At 47.0% G+C, this 21,825-nt stretch overlaps 1 protein-coding gene across 1 annotated transcript in view; it reads right to left on the bottom strand.

Moving 5' to 3' along the window:
- Positions 1 to 2,296: 2,296 nt before the first annotated feature.
- CRACDL (CRACD like) overlaps positions 2,297 to 21,825 on the bottom strand; it is a 135,105-nt gene continuing 115,576 nt past the window's right edge. Inside the window, exons 8-10 of the mRNA XM_081832240.1 lie at positions 5,365 to 5,537; positions 3,971 to 4,115; positions 2,297 to 3,121 (exon numbers count right to left, since the gene is read on the bottom strand). Of these exons, the coding sequence (XP_081688366.1) occupies positions 2,982 to 3,121; positions 3,971 to 4,115; positions 5,365 to 5,537 (458 nt within the window). The 3' untranslated portion in view covers positions 2,297 to 2,981. The remainder of the gene's footprint in view (positions 3,122 to 3,970; positions 4,116 to 5,364; positions 5,538 to 21,825) is intronic.

The following is a 21,825-nucleotide window of genomic DNA, read 5'->3' as shown; positions in this document are numbered from 1 at the left end:
AACCTTTTCGGCCACAACAAAGTCCCTCTGTTTTAGGCTCACCATTGCAGGTATTGTTGTTTTCCCATGTTTTTCTCATGTTTCATGTTTATTTATTTAGTGCCCCCCCCAACTAGAATGCCTATTGTCCATTTGCTCACCAGTGTACCCTGGTCAAGCGCCTGCCCAGAACTGTCAACTGAATGAAAGAATGAATGAAAACATCTCATAGTTCGTGTAGGTACTCATGATTAAAAATTACAAAAGAACCCTCGTACTTTCTCCAGTCCTTCTTGGGAACTGAAGGATAAGGGTGAATGTAGTCACCCAGGAAGCATCATGCTTGTCTCTAGGACACGTGTCTTAGTCTGTTAGGGCTGCCATAAACTGGATAGTTTATAAACAACAAACATTTCTTTCTCACTGTTCTGGATGGAGGCTGGGAAGTCCAAGATCAAGGTGCTGGCAGATCCAGTGTCTGATGAGGGCCCTCTTCTTGGTTCATAGAGAGCTGTCTTATTGCTGTGTTCTCACATACTGGAAAGAGCAAGGAGATCTCTGGGAACTCTTTCATCAGGGTACTAATACCATTCATGAAGGATCCACCCTTAAGACTTAATCACTTTCCAAAAGGCTCCACCACCTGATATCATCACATTGGGTGTTAGGATTTAATGCGAATTTGGGGGAGACTCAAATGTTCAGCTATAGCCACATAAGAGCCCTTAAGGTCAAGTTCAGGGCTTCCTTGTCTATATTATGTTTTCGAGGACACAGATTGACCTCCATGCTAATGCTTTTTTTAAAAATGGGGCTGTCACTGAAGGGTAGTGTTGAAAGGCTGGAGTCAATTATCAGGTAGGTGCTCACCTGTTGTGAAATCTTGGACAGGTGACCTTAACCTTAATGTGCCTCAGTTTCCTCATCTGCAAAGTGGAGATAAGCTTACTCCCAAAGGATTGTGGAGAGAATTAGGGTAATATATATGACGCACTCAGAGCAGGGCCTGGTAAACAGAAGGCACTCAATAATCGTTCCCTCTTTCTTCTCAGGAAAACCAGGCATGGCAATTCCCTGCAGACTCGGACCATCTCCACTGCCACTCTAGACTTCATTCAGCATCTTCCAAATTTTGGCCACGGTCTTGGCTTCTCTTGTGACGGCAGAAGATCACAACCTTCATGCACAGGGGTGGTAGATACAGGGCCACCCACCCCGTGAATTCTTCCGGTGTCTTAAACATCTATGTTCTTCTAACTTGCCAGATGCCAGAGAGCATGAAACCAAGTCCTGAAACACACAGAGAATACCAACCTCTATTTGAATAAACTGAACCAAGTACTTTTGATCTTATGGTCAAATCTACTGCCTCAAAATTGTTCATCTGAAATGTTCTGCTAATAAGGGAATCGTGGTTTGGGATAGTAATAGCCAATAGAATTTTTTTTTTCTAGTTAAAATTATTTATGTCTAAGCTGTTGGAGCAATTCTAGACAGATCGAGTTCTTGTTTAGAGCACATTTACCATGGCATTCAGTATTAATGTTCTCTAAGAGAATGAAATTAATAAATCAATCTGGATAGGAAAAGAAGAGCTATCCAGGGACTTTTTCAATAAAGGCAGGCTTGGTCAAGTTCTAGTTCATCAAGATCAAACGTAGTTCTAACAGCTAGAAAAATAATTATTCATGAGGATAGAAAATACAATAAAAGTAGAACTCAGGGTGTATAAAATCAAATTATAATATCTATAAAGGTTTACTGATTTTGGTGGCTACATGCTCCCAGCTGTACATATTCCTATGAAGATTAGCTTATTCAAAGGAACAAATTGGAAATATTTTTAAAAATAGAGGTGTTATATAACTGAGACACAATTCTGAGATCCTAAATATATGCTCTTCCTCTGCTGGCTTCTCCACATTCTATATTCATGGGTCATCCTGGCTAAAACACTGATAACCTAGTTTTCAACAAAAATGTGCAGGTTAGATTAATTCGATGCTAAAGAATTAGAACTGTTTAGAAATTTTATGTTTTTAAGATGTTGCACCAAGTAGAAGAAAACAGAAAAACAGAAAAACAAACAAACCTACATTATCTTCTGATTTCCAAAAATAAACACTGAAATTTTATTGGAAAAAAGAATCTCAGAAAACTCCAAATCAACCCAACTGAGATTCTGAATTTTACACACACACACACACACACACACACACACACACACACATTGAAACGCTATACACTGCATTTCACTCATTGCTGGAGGACATTCTCCAAGTGTCAGTAGAAAGAACATTTACACACATGACAGAGGCATGTTTGAAACCTTTTATTGAACAGGCAATGCATTGTGCAATGGTTAAGGACACAGATGCCTTGTGGAAAAGTCTAAAAATTATTTTTGGAAACAGTCTGTGAATTGATGAACCCGGCTATGTTCCATCCACTCCTTCTTAGAGTGACTATCTTCAGGAAGACGGTTTTATAGCTGCTCTTGGAAATGGCATCCCTGTTTTACCAAAAATGTCATGCCTTATAGTAAACATGAAAGAAGACGGGATCCACAGGCAAGACGAGAACCGGAGACACAGGTTGATCTCGGGTGGAAGCAGAGACACACGTTCTCCTGGAAGACCTTCTCCTCTGACCTGGCAGGCGCTCCTGACTTTGGCATTCATGGTTCACTCCCACTCTCTTTCTGTCCAAGCCCTCTTTATCAAGGCAATTCTCAAAGACTCACATTCATACCTTTGGGCACAGGACCTTGTTCCTGGCCCTTTTCAATGGTGTTCTTGTTTTAGGGCACCTTGGGCCCAGGATTGTGGCTGTGTGTGTGTCTTTGTTGGCCTGGTTCCCTCCTCTTCCCCAAGCTTGTTCTCCCCTAACTTGACGATAAAGTCACTCTTCAGTTTCACAGTTTGTTTGCCTTGATTTACTGGCAGTTTTTAACTCAGTGACCCGTCAAGGTAGTGGACATTCTTTAGCAGCAGGCTGTCAGCCTATTTTATAATCTGGGGCATGTCACTCCAAGCTTGCGATTTCTTTCTGGCAAGTTCCATCCAGGATGGCTGATCTGCACTGGCGTAACTGGCTCTCTTCATCTGATGCAATTCTTTCTCCGTCATCACTGCAGACTGAGCTGCTGGAAAGAAGACAAAACAAACAGAAACATGAGAAATGAGTTTGGATTTCCACTTAAGCCTCTTGTGTTTCTTTAAAATATACGTCAAGGTCTTAACTGTGGTCTCAAACATAAAATCCATTAATGTGTAAACATGTAAAGAAAATTTAGGCATAGAATAATTTATGTACTAAAGCGACTTCAGAACAGCAGGCTCAAAAACAGTTCCAGCAACGCAGTGAGGTGAGAGAAACTTCCAGAATAAAACTGTGGGAACTCTGGAGATCGATTTGCACCACAGTGTGAATATTCTTAACATTGCCAAACTGTATACTGAAGAATGGCTAGGATGGTAAATTTTGTTTTATATATTTTACCACAATGAAAAATAAATTTAAAAATACTGATGCATGTGACAACAGAGACGAATCTCGAAAACAATATGCTTGGTCAAAGAAGCCAGATACAGAAGAACACATATTTTATGACTCCATTTATGAGAAATGTCCCCAAAAAACAAGTAATGTAGAGACAGAAAGTAGATTAGTGGTTGCCTAGCCCTGGGGTCGTGAACACTGAATAACTGTAAATGGGCATGAGGTTTTTTTTAGGGTGAGGGAAGTGTTCTAAAATTGGATTGTGACGGTTGTACAAGTCGGTAAATATATTCTCACTGTCAATAGATACTCGCTGAGTTGTACACTTAAAACCAGTGAGTTTTATGGCCCCTAAACGACGTGTCAGTAAAAGCTGTTTAAAAAATCAATGTGGCAAAGTAATTTGGAAAAAGAAAAGAAAACCAAAAAAAGCAGGACCAATCCCGGAAACGTATTTCAAAGTGTTTGGTACTGCTTGCAGGCTTCATACCCAAGTTCTGATGGGACAACGAGATTCCTCTTTGCAGCCCCTCCTGGAGGCAGAGCTTTGTCCCCTGCCTCCGGTCCACAGTGGGCCTGGCAGGAGCCACCAGGAAAGACTTGCTGCGGACGAAGTCAGCTTGCTTCATGGGCTCCTATTAAGACACAAGAGAGGGGCGCCTGAGTGGCTCAGTCGTTAAGCGTCTGCCTTCTGCTCAGGTCATGATCCCGGGGTCCTGGGATCGAGCCCCACGTCAGGCTCCCTGCTCAGCCGGAAGCCTGCTTCTCCCTCTCCCACTCCCCCTGCTTGTGTTCCCTCTCTCGCTGTATCTCTCTCTGTCAAATAAATAAATAAAATCTTAAAAAAAAAAAAAAAGACACAAGAGAGACACACACGCTGTTTGGTGACCTGAGATTCCCACAGGGGGCAAACAGAACCAAAGGCAACGGGCTACGGCATTTCTGTGCAAAGATGAGTCGTGCCACTGGTACTTTCTTGGCAGAGCTCTGCTTTGTGCCCTTGCTGAGAGGGGCCTTCAGGATGGCAGACTCGGGCTAGCGTGGGGCCTGGGACTCAGCCCACACAGGCATCATGGCTTCTGCCCTGTCCCCACACTTGGCCTCAGCCCCACATGTTGGATGGCAGGGATTCCATTTAAAAGTCAAAGCGAACTGTGTTTGGAAATAGTTTTGGGATTTTTTAGGACACCTGGTATGAACGTGGATGCCCCAAACCAAGATGACTGGTTAATATTTGCTTTATAAATTCCCTCAGCCTGCAGGAAGGTTTTCAAGGGTAGATGTGATGGAGCTTTTGGTTCAAATGAAGGGGCGCAGGTCCTACTGCAGGCTCAGGCTCGTTTCCTCCCACGGCTGAAACACGCGTATGGGTTTATCGTGGTGGCTATCAGGAGGAATACAAAAGCTGTGGGTCTCATCCTATTTCCGAGCACAGTTGCTTGGGTGTGAAAACACTGTTTCAGACCAGAGTGCAAAGTGGAACCCCCAGGTCCCGGCCCCACGGCCCGCGGTGAGGAAGAAGGAGCCCCAGCAGGCAGCCAGCCCCGCAGCAAACGCAGGGCTCATCCACATGGTGCAACGAGCCGAGACGGGGCTGCAGACATGGTCACCACGCTGCTAACTGAGAAGTTAGTTTAACCCCGTTCCATTTCTCCAGATGCTGAGCCGCGCTGCCTAGGAGGCAGGGAGCAGAGAGCTGTCTCAACTGCCTGAGCAATCCACCCACTTCCAGCAGCCCGGCACACACAGAGGGCAGACATCAGCAAACACCACAGGCAAGTGTCCCTGTGATGACCATGCAGGATGCGTGGGGTGCCGGGCCCCAGCTCTAGCGTGCTGGTCCCTCCCAGACCCACAGAGACAGAAAGCGTTTGCTCTAAGCACCTGGGCTCTCTCGGGCGCCTTGGCTTGCTTTCCTATTTCAGACTTCACGGTGCGGGCCCCGGGCTTGTCTTCCTGGTTTGGGGGCTGGTCCGAGGTCCCTCGTCGCTTCTGCCGAGCGATGGTGATCCAGGGTGGTGCAGGCCGGCCCTCGGCTGCAGGAGGGGGACCCTTCTCTGTGGGTAAAGACACAAGGTTATGCAAAACCTCCCAGCCCCTGTCCAGTCTCACCTTGGGCTTCTCCCACACAAAGAACACCGCACAGAGGGGCAGGAGGCCGGGGTGGGTGAGGGAGGAGGAAAGAGGGCCTGGGAGCCTTTCTGGCAAGACTATTACTTTTCTGTAGGGGACTTGGTTTTCTCATTTAAAGATGCATCAAAGAGAAGCTGCTCCTCTAGTCTGAGCCACAAAATATTAAATGCAGCTGTTCCTATCTGCACGTTTTAAAGCCACCTTCCTCCCACAGAATACTTTCTGGAATGAGATAAAAGTAAGCACATAAATAGGTAAGATTTCTTTAATATAAGCCTGTCATTTTGGGCTAGTACATACTACGTGATTCCTGATTTGCTTGGAAGTTTTGTAGACACACTGTTATTCTTTTTTTAAAAAACTTGTAAGCATAACCTTCCTTTTGCAAGAGTGACACCAAAACTAGCCACAGTTGTTTTCCTTAATGTTCTAGACAGAAGAGAAATAGTGCCTTCAAAACCACAAGGTTTTGTTGAATTTTCTTCTGTGTCCACAATGCTTATCTTTGGAAGGGAGCACCGTGGGTTGCTGTCCCTCTTTTCAACTCCTCTGTATTTTCATATTTTCTATGATGAAAATTTATTACCTTCAGCCACAGAAGAAAGCAGCAAGCCTACTTTCTTCAAGGAAACCTATGGCTTAGCGGCTTCTCACAGGTATGTCAAAAGTACGCTGAATGCGAAGGTTCTCCACGAGCCCACCTCTCTGAACGTCTGCCTGCCACCACACACAACACAGACGCAAGTGCCTCCCCATACGCCTGGCCCCTGGCCCCTTCCCACTTTCCCTTTGACATCCCAGTCAGCGAGGGGAGGCAGGGTCCATGTCCCGCAACGCATGCAGATGTCTGGGATGAGTTAGTGTCGTTGTTCTTGGTGACCTGGCATACACCACCCCTTGCTCGGCTGTGATAAGACGTTCTTGTGGTGAGACTCTCTGTTCTTGTTCCTGCCTCCGGTTCAGCCTGCAGTCTTTTTCTCTCCATCCCCGGGTCACCAAGGAGGGGCAGGGGACAGAAGCCATGGCTCCGCAAGCTTCAGTCTCATGTCAGAGCTGGGAAGGGCCTCTGGCTTCGCACACTGACCTCTCCCTGGCCTGGACAGCTGGGAATGGCTCCCGCTCTCCCGGATGCTCCCTGAGACCTCCACCCTGCTGGTCCCCAGGGAACCCCGCTCCATCTCTTCCATTCCTCCCTTGACCCTTCCTGCCTCTCCAGGCTCTCCCTGGCCGCTGACTCCTTCCTTGCTGCTTTGCAAAGTGCCTGGCTCCCCCACAGCTCGAAAAACTGTCTCCCCTGAGCCTTGCCATCCCCTTGAAGCCCCAGTCCTCTGTTCTCCTCCACCCTCCACTCCGTGGCCTCTGCCTGTGTCTCTTCAGCTAAGTCCTGACCCGGCCACACCATGAACGCTGCTCTCTCCATCCACCTGACCGTTGAGCGGTAAACCCTGAGGTCTCCCCGTTCTCCTCCTGCTCTACCCCTTGCAGTACTGATGGGGCTGCATAACCTTGCTTGGGAGGCCTGTCCTCTGTGGGTGTTCCCTCTCCAGGTCCTTGTCCAGGACCCTTGCTCCTAAACCTGGGAATTCCTCCTTGTTCCTGACCCTTAACCTTCATCTCTTCTTCCCCCAAATGTTCTCGGTTCCATGCTTGATTTCAACACTCAGATTTGCTCAGACTACTTCTAAGTGTACAATCCTATTAGCCAGAACTCAGCATTTCTGCTCTCCTGCCTCCCTCCTTCCTTCCATCCTTACCCCCCCCCCTCCTTCCCTTCAGTGTTTGCGATGCACAAGGACTGTGTTAAATCCTAAGGTGGAAAAATAAACATCCAATTGTCTGTTCTTCCAATATCTCAAAGTCTACTGAGGCGAGACTAAATACAAATAAGCAACTGCAATGGAAAGTGGAAGATGCTACAGTTTACAAAGTGCTGGGTGGATGCAAGGCCTAACACTGGTACGTGGCAGGTGAGGTGCTGTCTGGGTTGGGACCTGGAGAAGGAACCTTTCCGGCTGAGCAGAGGGGCAAGGAAAGGCCTTCCAGGTGGAGGGGGCAGAAGGAAGAGCTGTGGGCAGGCCGGCCATGAGGGGCTGAAGGATCAGGCACAGCCCGACGGAGAAGGGTCTTCTCGGCCTTTTTCCTGTCCATAATGGGGGTCACGGGGTTTGAACCAAGGGCATGCTCTGGAGGCTGTGTGGAGGGGAAGTATGACTGGGAAGGGAAGGGAGGCTGGGAGGTGAGGAGGGAGGCTGTGGCCACAGTCCAGGAGGTGATGAGGGATGGGACACCCTGTTCGAGAATCATCCCTGTTTGCCCATGAAGGGTCTGCCCAGATGCTGCCTCCTCCATGAAGCCTGCTCTGGTCAGCCTAGCTGAACATGCTCTCCCTTTCGTAATCCTTCCGTGACTCTCTTAAGAGATTTGCCCCACTGCTTGGTGCTGGTTCACTGTCTACTTCACTGATCCATGCTTTTGGTCATTAGAACTTACTTAACAGACGCACTCCAGAGACTACACACCATGTAGTGTTCTAATATTAGCTCATTTACGATGTTCTTTTAGGTTTTATCTCTTGTCCAGAGAACCCAGTGACTGTCGGGCACCCAGAGGTAGTTCCACGTTTTCTAGCAAGTCTGCATTTCTCATCCCTTAACCTCAATCCCTCATTCCAGGGAGTTCTCATGGTCTTTCTGGACTTTAACTGTTTCCTTTAACAGGTTTCTTTCCACTTCTCCTTCGATCTTCTCCTCACGCTTCAGTGACGGTCGTCCCTTTGCTTTCTCCTGAACGGAGTGAGATGTCTGGTGGTGCCGTCCTCCCTGCTGTGCCCTGCTTGTGCCTGTCAGGAGCCCTCGCCACAGCATGGGCCGACCCGAGAGAGGACTTCACTACGGGTTCAAACTCATGACCTCAGTCAACAAAATATGCTGAATAGTTCTGTCAAGACTAAGTGTGCACAGAGAAAATTTCCATCCCAAGTTTTAAACTGGAGGCCGAGTGGCACCTCCAAGTGCTCTGGCTGGCTCTCCAGCCCCTCAGGTCTGTGTGAGGCCACGGACACACGTGTCACTCTCATCACAAGGGCACAAGACAGCTCTGACGAATTCCTAGACCCCATCTGAGCCAAAAAGAGTATTTAAAAAGTCACTGGAGAAGGTTCTGTGGAACAGGGGCTCAAGGCTGGCATCTCCCTGGACCAGGGGCACATCGTGTTCTCCCGTCCAGTGTGCTCATGGGAACGGCGGTCTTGGAGACAATGCAACCAGGTCCGGCTTGGCAAGAGGTGGTTTTTTCTCCCTGAGAGCATGCTGGCAGATTTGTCCCAAGCAGCGAAGGGGCGCTGGCCTCTGCTCTGCCTGTCGGGGGCAGCCACGTTTCTGGCTGTACTCCATAAGAGTGAGCACATGCATCCGGGGCTCAGGGGCAGACGCATGGGGGTGAGCAAGCACCGCACCTGTGCCAGGCCCGGCCAGCGTGGGATCAAGCGACCTACAACTGCAATGTCACCAAACCTGGGCCGGGCATATGGCCAAGATCTTTCACCATTTCTCTTTTTTGGTTCCTGCTTCTTTTGGAAGTAGGTGACCTTTCCTTGTATCCTGTGCTCTCTCCTTGCCCACTTTCTTCCTTGTCAGGAATGCAAAGAAGCCTCTAGACCCTTTCACAGGATGGTCCAGGGCCAGCCTCATGGGTGGAGGGCACAGGAGGGGTGGGGCACATTCCAGACACCGGGAAGGAGGGAGAAAAGCCACTAAGCATCCTACCATCCTACCATGGTTCAGAGAGGCCTGCGATTCCACCTGGAGCCTCGTGTAACCCACAGTCAGGGTCTGTCCCAGGTCAGCCCAGACAGAGCAGTGGGCTGAGACTGCATTCTGCTCTGGGGCAGAAGGCCCAGGTGGCCACTCTGGTCTGCACCCCCATTCCCTGCACTTGGCACCGCAGCGGGGGCACGGGTTGGGGAGGGTCCATGTGCCATATTCCACAAGGAAAGGGAGGAGGAGGGAATGAAGACACATGTAATGTGCGGGATAAGGCAGGTTTCAGATGCCAAAAACTTCCCACAGCATGCTGTAGCTCTACAGCATGAATATTCAGGGTCAAAGTTCAACCATAAAATACCTTCTGAGATTAAACATGTTCAAAATGTCATTAATCCCAGGATAATATAGATGTGGCAGCAGATTAAAAGGAGCTGAAAACACTCCTTTGTTTTCTTCTTTCTGCCTCAACACACAGACAACCTTAATCTTCTGGGGATTTGGCTAAAGGGCTCTGACATCTCAATTTCTCCTCCCCAAATGACAACAGGTTTTGCAAACTGTCAAGTATGCCCGGGTTTGCAATGAACAGCCCAGGAACGTTTCTCACGCACAGGAAACCACCAATTCATGTCCGTATCTGTGTGATCTCCTTGACTGAGAGCCTGAAAGAGACGGACTCCCCCAAACACATCTCGCCTGGAATGAAAGGCAGCAAACTTGACCTGTTGTACAGCATATGTAGAGTAAAATTTCTGGAAGACGGAATGCTCTAGATGCAGGAAGCTGTGACAGCCACAAAGCTTGCCCTAAATAACTTAATTTCATAGGAGGGCAACTTTTGGTAGGGGAAAATAACTTTTGTTGTTGTTGTTATTTTGAGGATATGATTCTGTCAAAGAGGGAGGCTATGAGGAGTTTATACATTAGTTTTTCTCCAGATTCCTTCTTCTTAACATGCTTTCCCACCTCAAGGGTTTAATTTGAAAAGTATATTTATTGTTCAAGCATTCATTTCCAAGAGCTCTCGTTCTTGAGGGTTAGTTCAGTAGGCTGTGGTAATGAGGACTGCTTCCTCCCTGGGGCCAGGAAACAGAGCAGCTACTGATGTGGCCGTGGGGCCTCCATGTCTAGGAAGAAGGCCTCAGGCTAGCAAGGTGCTTTTGGGCAAATTCCAGAACCTCTGTGTGACTCAATTTCAGTGTAAAATGAGGAAAGGAGCAGTGTGTACCTCTCCTAATGTGACTGAAGATTGAACGAGATCATCCACTATCTACACCTCCTACGTGATTGTGAAGATGTAATGGGATCACCCACGGGAAGGACTTAGCACAGTGTCCGGCACCGAGTGAGCTGAAGAGTGCGAGCTGCCCCCGAAACGGGTACTAATGTTATTCTGTTGTTGTTATTCCCACTTGAGGAGAGATGCAGACTTTGGTCACATCTTAGCCAGGACATGATGGAGGCCAGTAACCCATTTGCCAGTGTCCTCTCCTGTGACAAAACAAAACAAACCCAAAGCAAGCACTGGGTTGTCTCTCAGCCTTTTGCTGGGCCAGGCGGCCAGGCTGACTCTTGGTTCCCAAGGACATGGTCCATGATGGTTCAAGCAGACTACATCCTGATGCTGTGCATGTCCTTGTCTCCTCATGAACCACACCATAAGGACAGTTGCCTTGTCCCTCATGGGCTGCGGAGGGTGGACAAAGCCACGTGGTCTGTGTCATGGAGGAGCCTGGCCCAAGCAACGCAGTGCCCACCGAAGCCACACTCTCTAGAATAGCAAGCACTCTGTTCCTTCTTGTAGATGCTATGTATTGTGGACCACCAGCCGGCAGGCAGGCTCTGAGGCAACTACACACTGCCCAAGATGGCAGCCCAATTTTCATCCATCTTCCTGGGAGCCTACTATATATATCACTCTGAAAATACCCACGTGCCCCGCCCCCCCACCCCAACTCTAAGTACAATGGTGAAGAAAACCACACAGCTTTTGGAAATGTTTGGCATTTTGACCAAGCTATTTGTACACAGGAAGACTTAAAATTAACCATTCACAAAATCCTTAATGTTACACCATTTCTAGAGATACTCAACTGGCCCTCTATGAGGCAGATGACTCTTATCACCTCATTTTGACTTACTGGTCAGTGATTTTTTTTTTCTTTTTGGTGCCTATTACAATTTGGCCTTGGGTACTGTTTCTTTCATTCAGAAAGACTTCTGTAATGACCCACTGAGGGGATGAGGCTGGGACTCCAACAGTGGTCTACACCCTATGTGACAGGCAGGACACAGCTTTGAGTCTGGAAGCTGGGAGCTGTCATGAAGACTGTCTTCTGAGTGAGAGGCAATGAGCTGTACAATGTAAACTACCAGGGTTTCCTGCCCTTTGGCTGAGAAAAATAAAGCAAATCTCTGCCCTAAGCTAACACACGGCGGGACGGCGGGATTCTTACGCCGCTAGAAAATTTAGCATATGCTGCCATTTTTGAAGCCACAATTTTCTTTCTTTCACAAATGTCTTCCTTGTTTATAAAAGTACACATGCACATTGTACAAATTCAGAAGGCAGATAAAAGTATAAAAAAGGAGAAGAAAGTTTCCCGTAAATCAATAAGCCAGGAGAGCTGTGCTAACACTTTGGCATATTCCTTCGAACTTTTTCCATTATGCTGTCATCTTAAAAATATGTATCAACGGCTCATTCCCAGCTTTTCAAAACACTCTTTGTGGAAAGACAGGCCTGAGTTTACACTCTAAGATGTCTGATCTATAGTGCATGCATCATTAACATCTGTCTCAACTAGCTAGAGCCAGAACAGTGCCTAGGTGCTCCAATAACAGCAAACATCCTCCGTTTCTGTCTCCCCTCCAGGTCCTCCACCGCGGCCCTGGGTTACATGGGGGTGATGAGGTGGGTCAACACACACTAAGGGGCCTGGTGGAGTGGGGGTGGGATCCTGGACTCTGGGGACACGTGAGGTCTCACCTATGCTCAGGGTTTATGCCAGGTTTCCTACATGAAAGGTGAGGGTTTGGGGTCTTTTAAAAAGCATTTATTGATCGATCGTCAGTCTCAGCTTACACAGACAGTGCCTGATCAATACATGCTGGCAAAGTCTGCAGTCGCTCCTCACCAGTGCTGTCCATGAGCTAGGCTGGGCGATCTTATAGTAGAACTTGGGCTTTTAACTGTGAGCAAACTGTCTCAAAACTGTGCTGAGCGTTTGGGGAGTAAGGGCTTTACACAGAGCAAGCTCCTGTTTTGAATGATGTGCGATGGGGCTGTGCTCTACTTCTACCTCCAAATTAAACTAACTGCCCTTCCTTCCTCTCCTCATTCAACCAATACAGTCAGTCCTCCCTGTTTGTGGATTCCGTGTTTGTGAATTCGCCTACTCGCTAAAATGTATTTGTAATGCCCAGACCGGTTCTTGTGACCCTTCACGGGCAACTGCAGACACGTGCAGAGCAGTGAAAAATTTGAATATCTGGACGAGCACGGTCCCAGCTGATGTCGAACAAGGGGACTCTCGGTTTCTTTCCTGTTTCTGCTTTCATACTGTAAACAAATGTCCTTTTCGCGGTAAACTTAGTGCCACATTTTTTGCATTTTGGGGGTTTTCTGGGGGGATTTTACTGTCTAAAATACCCCCCACATCTATTGCTAAAGCGCTGTCCAGTGTTCCCGAGCACAAGAAGACTGTGAGGTACCTCACGGAGAAAATACGTTTGTCAGATGAACTTCATTCAGGCCTGAGTTTCAGTTTTGTTGGCTGTGAGCTGGATGGTAATTAATCACTAATACATACAATACGGTGTCTTTAAACAGAAACACATAAAACAAGGTTATGTGCTGATCGGTTGATGAAATGTAATCAGAGGCTCACTAACTCTGATTTCTACTCTATTTCTTCTAGGAGCAGTGGTTCGGTATTCGCTAATTCAGGATTCACAGCAACTTTATGGAGCATAACTACTCTAAATAATGAGAATCAACTGTACCTGATGAGTGCCCACGAGGCACCAGGCTGTGGCAAGTGCTGAGTCTACAGACAGGAAGGCTGTTTCTAATCTAACACCTGTCTCCAGGGTCCTGCACACAGGCTCTTCTGAAAGAGCAATTAGGAATAGAAGGATCCTTCGACAGCTAACACATGGTCCATGGTCCAGGAATGAGTCCCAGAGCCTGCTGGCAGGGGGCACGAGGGGCCTCTGGGGCACTGGTCTCCTTCTGTTTCTTGTCTGGTGTGTTCGGTGTGTGAAAATTCATGAAGCTGCACACATATGATCTGTGCCTTTCTTTGCACGTGTATCATTCTTAGTAAAAAACAAACAAAACAACTACTCTAGGATAATCAGGACTCACTTGGTGCTTGGATAGCAAGGAGGAAGAGTCCAGCTCCCTGTCCAGATACAGAAACAAGGCAAGTGTGCACCACGGAGCTGTTTCCACACTGCCCTTAGGCAAGGCTACTGCCGGAGGGGGCCGGGGTTCTCCCAAGGATGTCCCCTCCCTCGTCAGCAGAACCTTCCCATCCTCTTCACATCCCCTCAGCCCTCAAAAGCGCCAGGAGGTCCTTGGACCACTCGCCTTTCCTACTGCTGTCCCCCCTCACCCAGCCCATCGCCCTCTTGCTCCATCCTCTGAAGGTTTATCCTGAATCCCTCCTCCTCCCTTTCCTCCCCGAAATAAGACTTCATGGGTCAGCAAGGGCAGAGAACATACCTCTCTAAACACTCACTTCACAGCCTGATGGCAAAATGGCACTCTCAAGAAGACAACAACTGTGTCTGGGAGCCTCTTTCCCGGCCACCATGGCTTTTCCCTACTCCAAGGTCAGGAGACACTGCTGGGGTTTCCTCCTCACCCCAGCTCCTAAGACCCACCCTCAGACCTACAGATTTCCTCTCTCACAATCTTCAAACCCATGTTAACAGGAAAAAAAAAATGCCACTGTTGTTTTAAACAGTCCTGGTAGCTTGTTTGGATCATAAGAGGTGAGAGCCTGTGAGGGCCAAGACTGCGCCCTTTTTCCTGGTTTCATGGACAATCTCCAGGGAGCATGTCCCCCTTGTTCACCCACGTGGGGCACACTCCGTCAAATGATACCGCTAACTCTCAGGGCGTCATGGTTTTATAAGTGATGCAGGCCTGGGGAAAGGGCCGATGGAGTCAGAAGGCTTCCCAATGTCAGCATTTATGAGGGTCTGATAACACAGCATGTTCCTCAGCGGGGGAGTGGTCAGTCCTTGTCCAAGGGCAGGGGTTTATGCAGCCCTCCACAGTGGCAATTTATGTGAGTCTTTTCCCCAGTGGGGGCCTGGGGTCTGCTTTACTTTTTTTCTTGTTGTTTTCATAGCACAAGCTATAACTGCTTTAGGGCTCTGTTGCTCCTAGGTGAGAAATCTGTGAAAAAGCATTTATAAACAAAAATCAATGCACGAATCACATCTGTATTTGGATGTGTGAGGTCGGGAACCTGGGCACGTGCAGGCACATTTACTGGGGGCACCCCAGGCGTCAGAGGCTTTGCCAGGCTCTTGGCTTAGCTTCAGGTACAGCCGCCCAGTGCTCCGCAGGGCAAGCCTGGCAGACATCCCCAAGCCGTCCAGCCTGATTCCCTCATCTCAAAGTGGAGACCCCAGAAGGTGGAGACGGGCTCGAGGACGTAGAGTTGTGATACGCAAGCCTGGACTCAAGTCCATTCACTCACCTGCCACTGTGCAATTAAAACAGCCTCTCAGCAGAAGGCAGTGACCAAAGTCCATCTCTGGGCATGGAGACAGCTGTCCATTACCTACCAGCTAATATAACTGGGGACGGAGAGCCACTGTTGATCTGAAAATAATTTTGAGCTACCGTAGACGAAGGAGAAAAAGTAGCAAAACTCTATTACATGGCACTCTCTTATAATTCAGCATGGACACAAACACCCCACCTTGGATTCCTTGTGGCTCTCCAGGGACAGCTGGAATTCTGCAAGATCTGTCTCAAGTGGCCACTGGAGAACAAGTGATTAGTTTCAGGAATGGCCCTTGTCCACAGGGCTTAGATTTCCCTTCCTCTGTTATCTGTCGGCCCTGCCTCGCTCCCCCCGGACAGGTAGGGAAATCTCTCTCCATCCAAGAAATGTTCACGGCTAAGGTTTATTGAGTCTTGATTTTCAGAGCAGTATCATATCTAATGACCCTCACAAACCTCCCTGTAAGAACCTTTTCAACCCCCCATTTCAGAGACAGGAGCACAGAATCTCATGGAGTAAAGGACTTGTCCAGGATCACATGGCTGATACGTAACAAAGCTGGGATTTGAACACAGGCTTTGTCTTTACTCTTCATTCACTACATCACAGACCATTTCATATTAAGGACCACCTTAATGGTGACCACCCCCCCCACCCCGCATTCTGGATGATTCTTTGGTGTTGGGGGCTGTCCTGTGTACTGTGATACGCTTAACCCCTTGCACTAGATGCTGGTAGCGTCTCCCTCCCACCACAGCTGTGACAATCAAGTAGGTCTCCAGACACTGCCAAATGTCTGCTGGGGGACAGCATTGCCACAGAACGGCGTAACAGTGAAGAACGTCTGGCTGCAGAGGACGTCTACACGGCACCAAACTCTCCTCCCCAGGTCACCTGCTATGTTCCTTTGGGCACGTTCTTTCACTTTACGCTGCGTTCCAGCTTTCCCATTTATAAAATAGGATTATTGTTGGAAATTAAAATGTAAAGCATTTAATATGATTTTTGGCACTTAGTGGGTGCCTGATATACATTAACTATTATTGTCATTATTTACCTGTATACTGAGTGTTCAGTGATGGGTAAATCCACTGCAGACCCTGACTTTGGGAAGCCGTTACAGCGCGGGAGACAGACACACAGACAGACAGGTGAGGTGCACAGCTCTTACAGGGTGTCAGACGGAAGCCGCTACTTGCCCCATAACAGTGCCATCTAATAGAACTTTCTGCAGCAGTGGAAATGCTCTCTGTGCTGCCAGCTAGTCATAAGACACAGGGCTGCTGAGTCCTCGAGATGTGGCCAGTGTGACTGAGAAACTGATTTTTTCAAATTTAATTTTAATTCATTTAAGTTTACATTTAAACAGCCACACGTGGGGTGCCTGGCTGGCTCAAGTCGGTAAAGCGTGCAACTGATCTTGGGGTCCTGAGTTCCAGCCCCACGTTGAGTTTACTTAAAATAAATAAATAAATAAATAAACAAACAGCCACATGAGGCTAACAGTTCCATGTTGCTTAACATAGATTTGGATCCTTGCCACTCAAATGTTGATCTGTAGACCAGCAGTACTGTCCTCATCAGAATCCGAATCTTCATTTAAAGGAGATTCACAGACATCTGTACGTTTGAGAAGTGCTGCCCTAGAACAGGCATTCTCCACATTGGCCTCACGTTAGGATCACCTGCAGAACACTCCCATCGTCTGGGCTCCCCCTGCACCCATCAACCTGAGCCCGTGGGGGTGATGACCCCAATTTGCGGCCAGCACTATGAACCAATGATCTCAGTGCTGCTCCAAGTTTCGGGGCCGAGGGAGCCTTGCAAGAGCCCATGATGCCTTCTGGCTGACACAGCGTGCCCGACCGACCAGGTGGTCCAATTCCTGAGCTGGGCTGATGCCCCTGTTCCAGGATCTGGTGAACGCTCCCTGAAATCAGCCAGTGCCCCCTGCCTTGTGTCTGGACATCCGCTCCCAGGGCTGTCCTGCTGGTGTCCCTGCAGTCCTCAACTCTGGCCTCACCCCTCAGGCTTTTGGCACCCTCTGCCTGGGACACTCGCCCGCTTCTGTCATGAAGATGCTGCCTTCCCTCTTCAAGCCCACTTCTCTCCCACTGTACTGAGCCCTGGGCTAAGCGCACAGGGGGCTTCAGTCCCCACACGAGGTTTATGGCTGCCCTGGAGAAAAGTGACTCATGCACTCTAAAGTGACACCAGTGGGGTAGATGGACGGTGGGTGGCACTGCCCCTCCACACCCTAGGGAGTGGGCTGCACCTCTGTAGGAACCTGACTGCTGGGTTGCCAGGTTTTAGACAGAGCAAAGCAGAGCATGACCCTGATCTCCTACGGTCCATTACCCTGCCCCAGATGGGAACCAGAAGATTCTCATACCTTCCTGGTATCCACATTTGGATGGCCGGGACCTGTTGATCAAAGAGGACATTTTCATCCATCAGATTGAAAAAAAAAAAAAATGACAGACTGACAGCACCTAGTGCTGATGGAGGGGTGAGAAACAGTCTCTATTCTGCAATATTCCGCACACACATTCTCTCTGGGGTCTCGTCTTCCCATGTTGGTGCCTTCACTGGTTTAAACCAGGACAGAGAGAATCCCATTCCCACATACTGTTCTAGGCAGCTCAGATGAGGATATTTTGGTACATCCTTAGGAAATTATGGCTGAAACTGCAGCACATTTTGTAGTTTCAATGCTTTTGCTGCCCCGCGTATTACTATTACTAATAACCTTGTTTTACAAAGGAGGAAATGAAGACTCAGAGGTTAAGAAAGTCACTTGCTCAGAACCCCACAGCCCCCGAAGGTTGGACCTTGGAGTAAAACCTCTATATCCACACTCTTCAATCTTACCACCCAGCCCCGTGCCTTGCCCTTCATGTCCTGCAAACCACGGCAGGGTACACCCACTGCAGGTCAGGAGACCCCCAGGCACGGACACTCCACAGAGAAAAACAAAACCGTGGATGTGCTCAGGGGGCTCAAGATTTGAGTTCGGAAATGCAGAGTGTGCTCGGGGCAAGCAGGGGTGTGTGCAGAGTGGGGAGGGGAGCTGGTGGCAGGGGTGGGGCTGGAGATGTCAGAGGAAGTGAAGGAGTAGCCCAGCGAACTTAGGAAGGCAGAAATGTTGACCTTGGCCAGAATCTACAAAGCCTTAAATGCGTCTAACTTTTATTCCCATATACAGTGGGAAGGCATCGAGAGTTTTAAAGAGGAAAACTCCATGGTTAGACCCAGACCAGGGAAGAGAGAGTCACAGGGAAGTGCTGTGGGCGTCGGGTTAAAGACCAGGAGGGCTGACGTGGGGGCAGGATAAAGACACTCCACATTAGGATGGCCAGGACCTGCTGACCAAAGAGGACATTTTCATCCATCGAACTGAAAAAAAAAAAAAAAGACTGACAACACCTCGTGCTGATGAGAGGGGGGATAAAAATCTCTATTCTGTGCCAAGATGTGTGAACTGGTACCACCTTTATGGGGGGCAATCTGAAGCTTGAGTCAGAAAGCCCACTTTTAAGAATCTATCCTAGAGAAGCAACAGTGTGATTCCATTGAAATAAAAAAGAATGGTTATTGCAGCAAAAAAAAACAAAAACAAAAACAAAAAACCTCAACACACTCCGAATGCCCTTCAAGTAGGGAATGGTTACATAAAATATGGTATGGTGTACTCTGTAGCCCTTAAAAGGAATGAGATCGAGTGACTCATTCTGATCAGAAAAGAGGCCCATGTCTTATTGTGGAGTAAAAGTATCAAATTGTGAGCCAACACGTATAGCACTTTCGTGGGGAAAAAAAAAAAGATTCATGTGCCTCTATCTGTATGTTGATACTGATGTAGCTCGGACTGCAACGGGCACAGGAAGGAGCTGGTGGTGGCTCTTTCTGTGGGTGGGATTTCCGAGGTTCAGAGAGGGGTGGAGAAAAGGCAACTGTCACTTTTTTGTGCCATTTAAACGATTATTCTAAAATTTACATAGAGTAAAATTCATCTTTTTTGTTATAGAGTTCTAGGAGTTTTAACACACTTAGATTCTTGTGAAAAGTCACAAATACACATGGTCAACACCCCAAAGAATTCTCTCATGCTACCCCTTTGTAGGGGGACCCTACCTCTACCCCCAGCCCCTGACAACTACTGATCTGTTCTGTCTCTATATTTTTGCCTCATCCAGATGTCATATAAATGGAATAATACAGTTTGTAATCTTTTAAGACTGGTTCCTTTCACTTAGCATATGCATTTAAGACATTATTGTGTGTACTGACAGTTCATTCTTTTTTTATTGCTGAGTAATATTCCATTATTTGAATGACTGATTGAAGGATATTTGGGGTGTCTCCAGTTTTTGGTGATTATGAATAATGCTGCCATACACATTCACGTACAGGCTTTTGTGTGAACCTAAGTTTTCATCTATCTAGGATAAATACTTAGATGTGGAATTGCTATGTCACAATGTAAATGTATTTTTAATTTTGTTAAGAAGCCGCCAACCTGTTTTCCAAAGTGACCGCACCATTTTGCATTTCCCCTAGCAATGTATAAGAGTTCCAGTTGCTCTGCATCCTCTCCAGCATGTGGTCAGACTAGCTCTTTTATTTCAGCCATTCTAATATGTAATGATACCTCAGTATCGTCTTAATTGGTGTTTCTCTAATGGCTAATGATGTTGAACATCTTTTCACATGATTCTTTGCCATTGGTATATTCCCACTGGTGAAATATCTGCTCATGTATTCTGCCCATTTTCTAACTGTATTTTTTGGCTTTGTACTGTTGACTTTTGGAAATGCTTTATATATTTTAGATACTAATCCTTTATTGGATATGTGGTTTGCAGATATTTTCTCACATTCTGTAGCTTGTCTTTTTATCCTCTTAATGGGGTCTTTGGCAGAGCAAAAGTTTTTAATTCTGGTGAAGTCCAATCTATCAGTTTTTCCTCTTATGGATCATGCTTTGATGTCAAGTCTAAGAACTCTTTGCCTGGTCCTATTTTCCAAAGATTTTCTCCTAAAAGTTCCTGAAAGTTTTGTAGTCTCACTTTATATTTAACTCATTGGCCCCCTTTTGAGTTAATCATGGTACATGATGTGAGACTTAGGTCAAGGTTCCTATTTTTGCTTATGGATGTTCACATGCTCCAGAACCATTTGTTGAGAAGATGAAATAAACCCATGCAAATATGGCTTTCTTAAAACAAAGGCAAAAATAATTCACCTGAGCTCCTTGGATCTGTAAATTCATGTTTTTCAAAAATTTAGGAAGTTTTCAGTCACTATTCCTTCAGATATTTTTTTCTGCTCAAATCTTTCTCTTCTCCTTCTGAATTCCTATGATATGAATGTTAGACTTTTTAATATTGTTCCAATGGTCTCTGAGGCTTTTTTTTTTTTCTCTCTCCACACTCAGGCTAGATATTTCCTATTCATCTGTCTTGAAGTTCATGGGTTCATTTGTGATCTCTATTCTACTGAGTTCTTCTAATGACTCTTTTATTTCTGTTACTGTGTTTTCCTGTTCTAAGAAGCCTGTATTTTTTAAATAGCTTCTATTTCTTTGCAGAAAATTTCTATCTTTCCATTCATTTCAAGAGTGCTCACTCTTACTTCATAGAAAATGGTGTACTTGTTGCTTTCAAGTCTTTGTCTAACTTCAATTCCAGTTCCTGCTGCTAAAAAAAAATACAGCAAAGCTTTGTGCCTAAAAAAAGATGATTAATAATAAATTTCATATAGTGGCTCTTACTAATATTCAGAGAGAGCTTTATATTCAAGCATAAGAGGGCACAAAATAAGCAGTGTTTTTAAAACCATAAACTCATGAGTTTGTTGTGTTTTTTTAAAAATAAATATTGTTGTTAAAAATAAATAAAGTGTCTAATAATGCTAACATTTGGATCACCTCAAGTTTGGGGTGTGTTGATTGCTTTTTTCTTAGAGAATCTTTTAGGTTCTCCTGATTCTTTTGTATGTTGGATACTTTTGGTTTGTATCCTAGACGTTTTGAGTGTTATGTTGAGACTCGGTCCTGTTAAAATTCTCAAAGGTTTTGCTGTGCTGATTCTAGTTGGTCTCATGCAGGTGCAACTCGGAGAAGAATCCTGCACTTCACACACGTAGGTAAAGGACCCTTCCTTTCTATGATTTCCACCCCCAAGGTTTTCTGGCTAGAAAACCAGGGCTTAGCCTCTGCACTGCGGTGTGCTCTCGTGACTGGGGCCCCTCAGGGCAGAGTGGTGAGAGAAAGAAGCCCGCGGGCCCACCACCAGCACACCTGTCACTGTTGCCACTGCTGTGGAGGGGCTGTAGTTTCATTACCGGATCTCTGCCGGGGTGCTGTCTCGAGAATTAAAGGGCTCTGACCCTCAGGTGCTGCTGTGGGTGGAGGTGGGTGCCTTTTTGCTGGTGCTCACCTGAGTAGGACTGGAAGGATTAAAAAAGCTCTGCCCTAAAAGACGCCATTGCCACAGTGACCAGGACAAGAGGTTCCAGTCTGCTGCTGGCACTGGCCTGGCACAGGGATGAGAAAATCCAAGGAGCTCCACCCTGCTGGGACTGCTTTCACATATAGCGGCTTGCTGCTTAGCTGCTAGCGCTCACCTGGAGTAGGGCCAAGACCATCCAACAAACTCTGTCCTGTGGAGCCGGTGCTGGGCTGGGAGCAAGAGGAGCAG

This window comes from Leptonychotes weddellii, chromosome 10 (assembly GCF_054177405.1).
Source record: "Leptonychotes weddellii isolate Sample4059 chromosome 10, ASM5417740v2, whole genome shotgun sequence".
NCBI lineage: Eukaryota > Metazoa > Chordata > Mammalia > Carnivora > Phocidae > Leptonychotes > Leptonychotes weddellii.
Note: the sequence above shows the minus strand (reverse complement) of the source record. Positions and strands in the feature narration are given on the sequence as shown.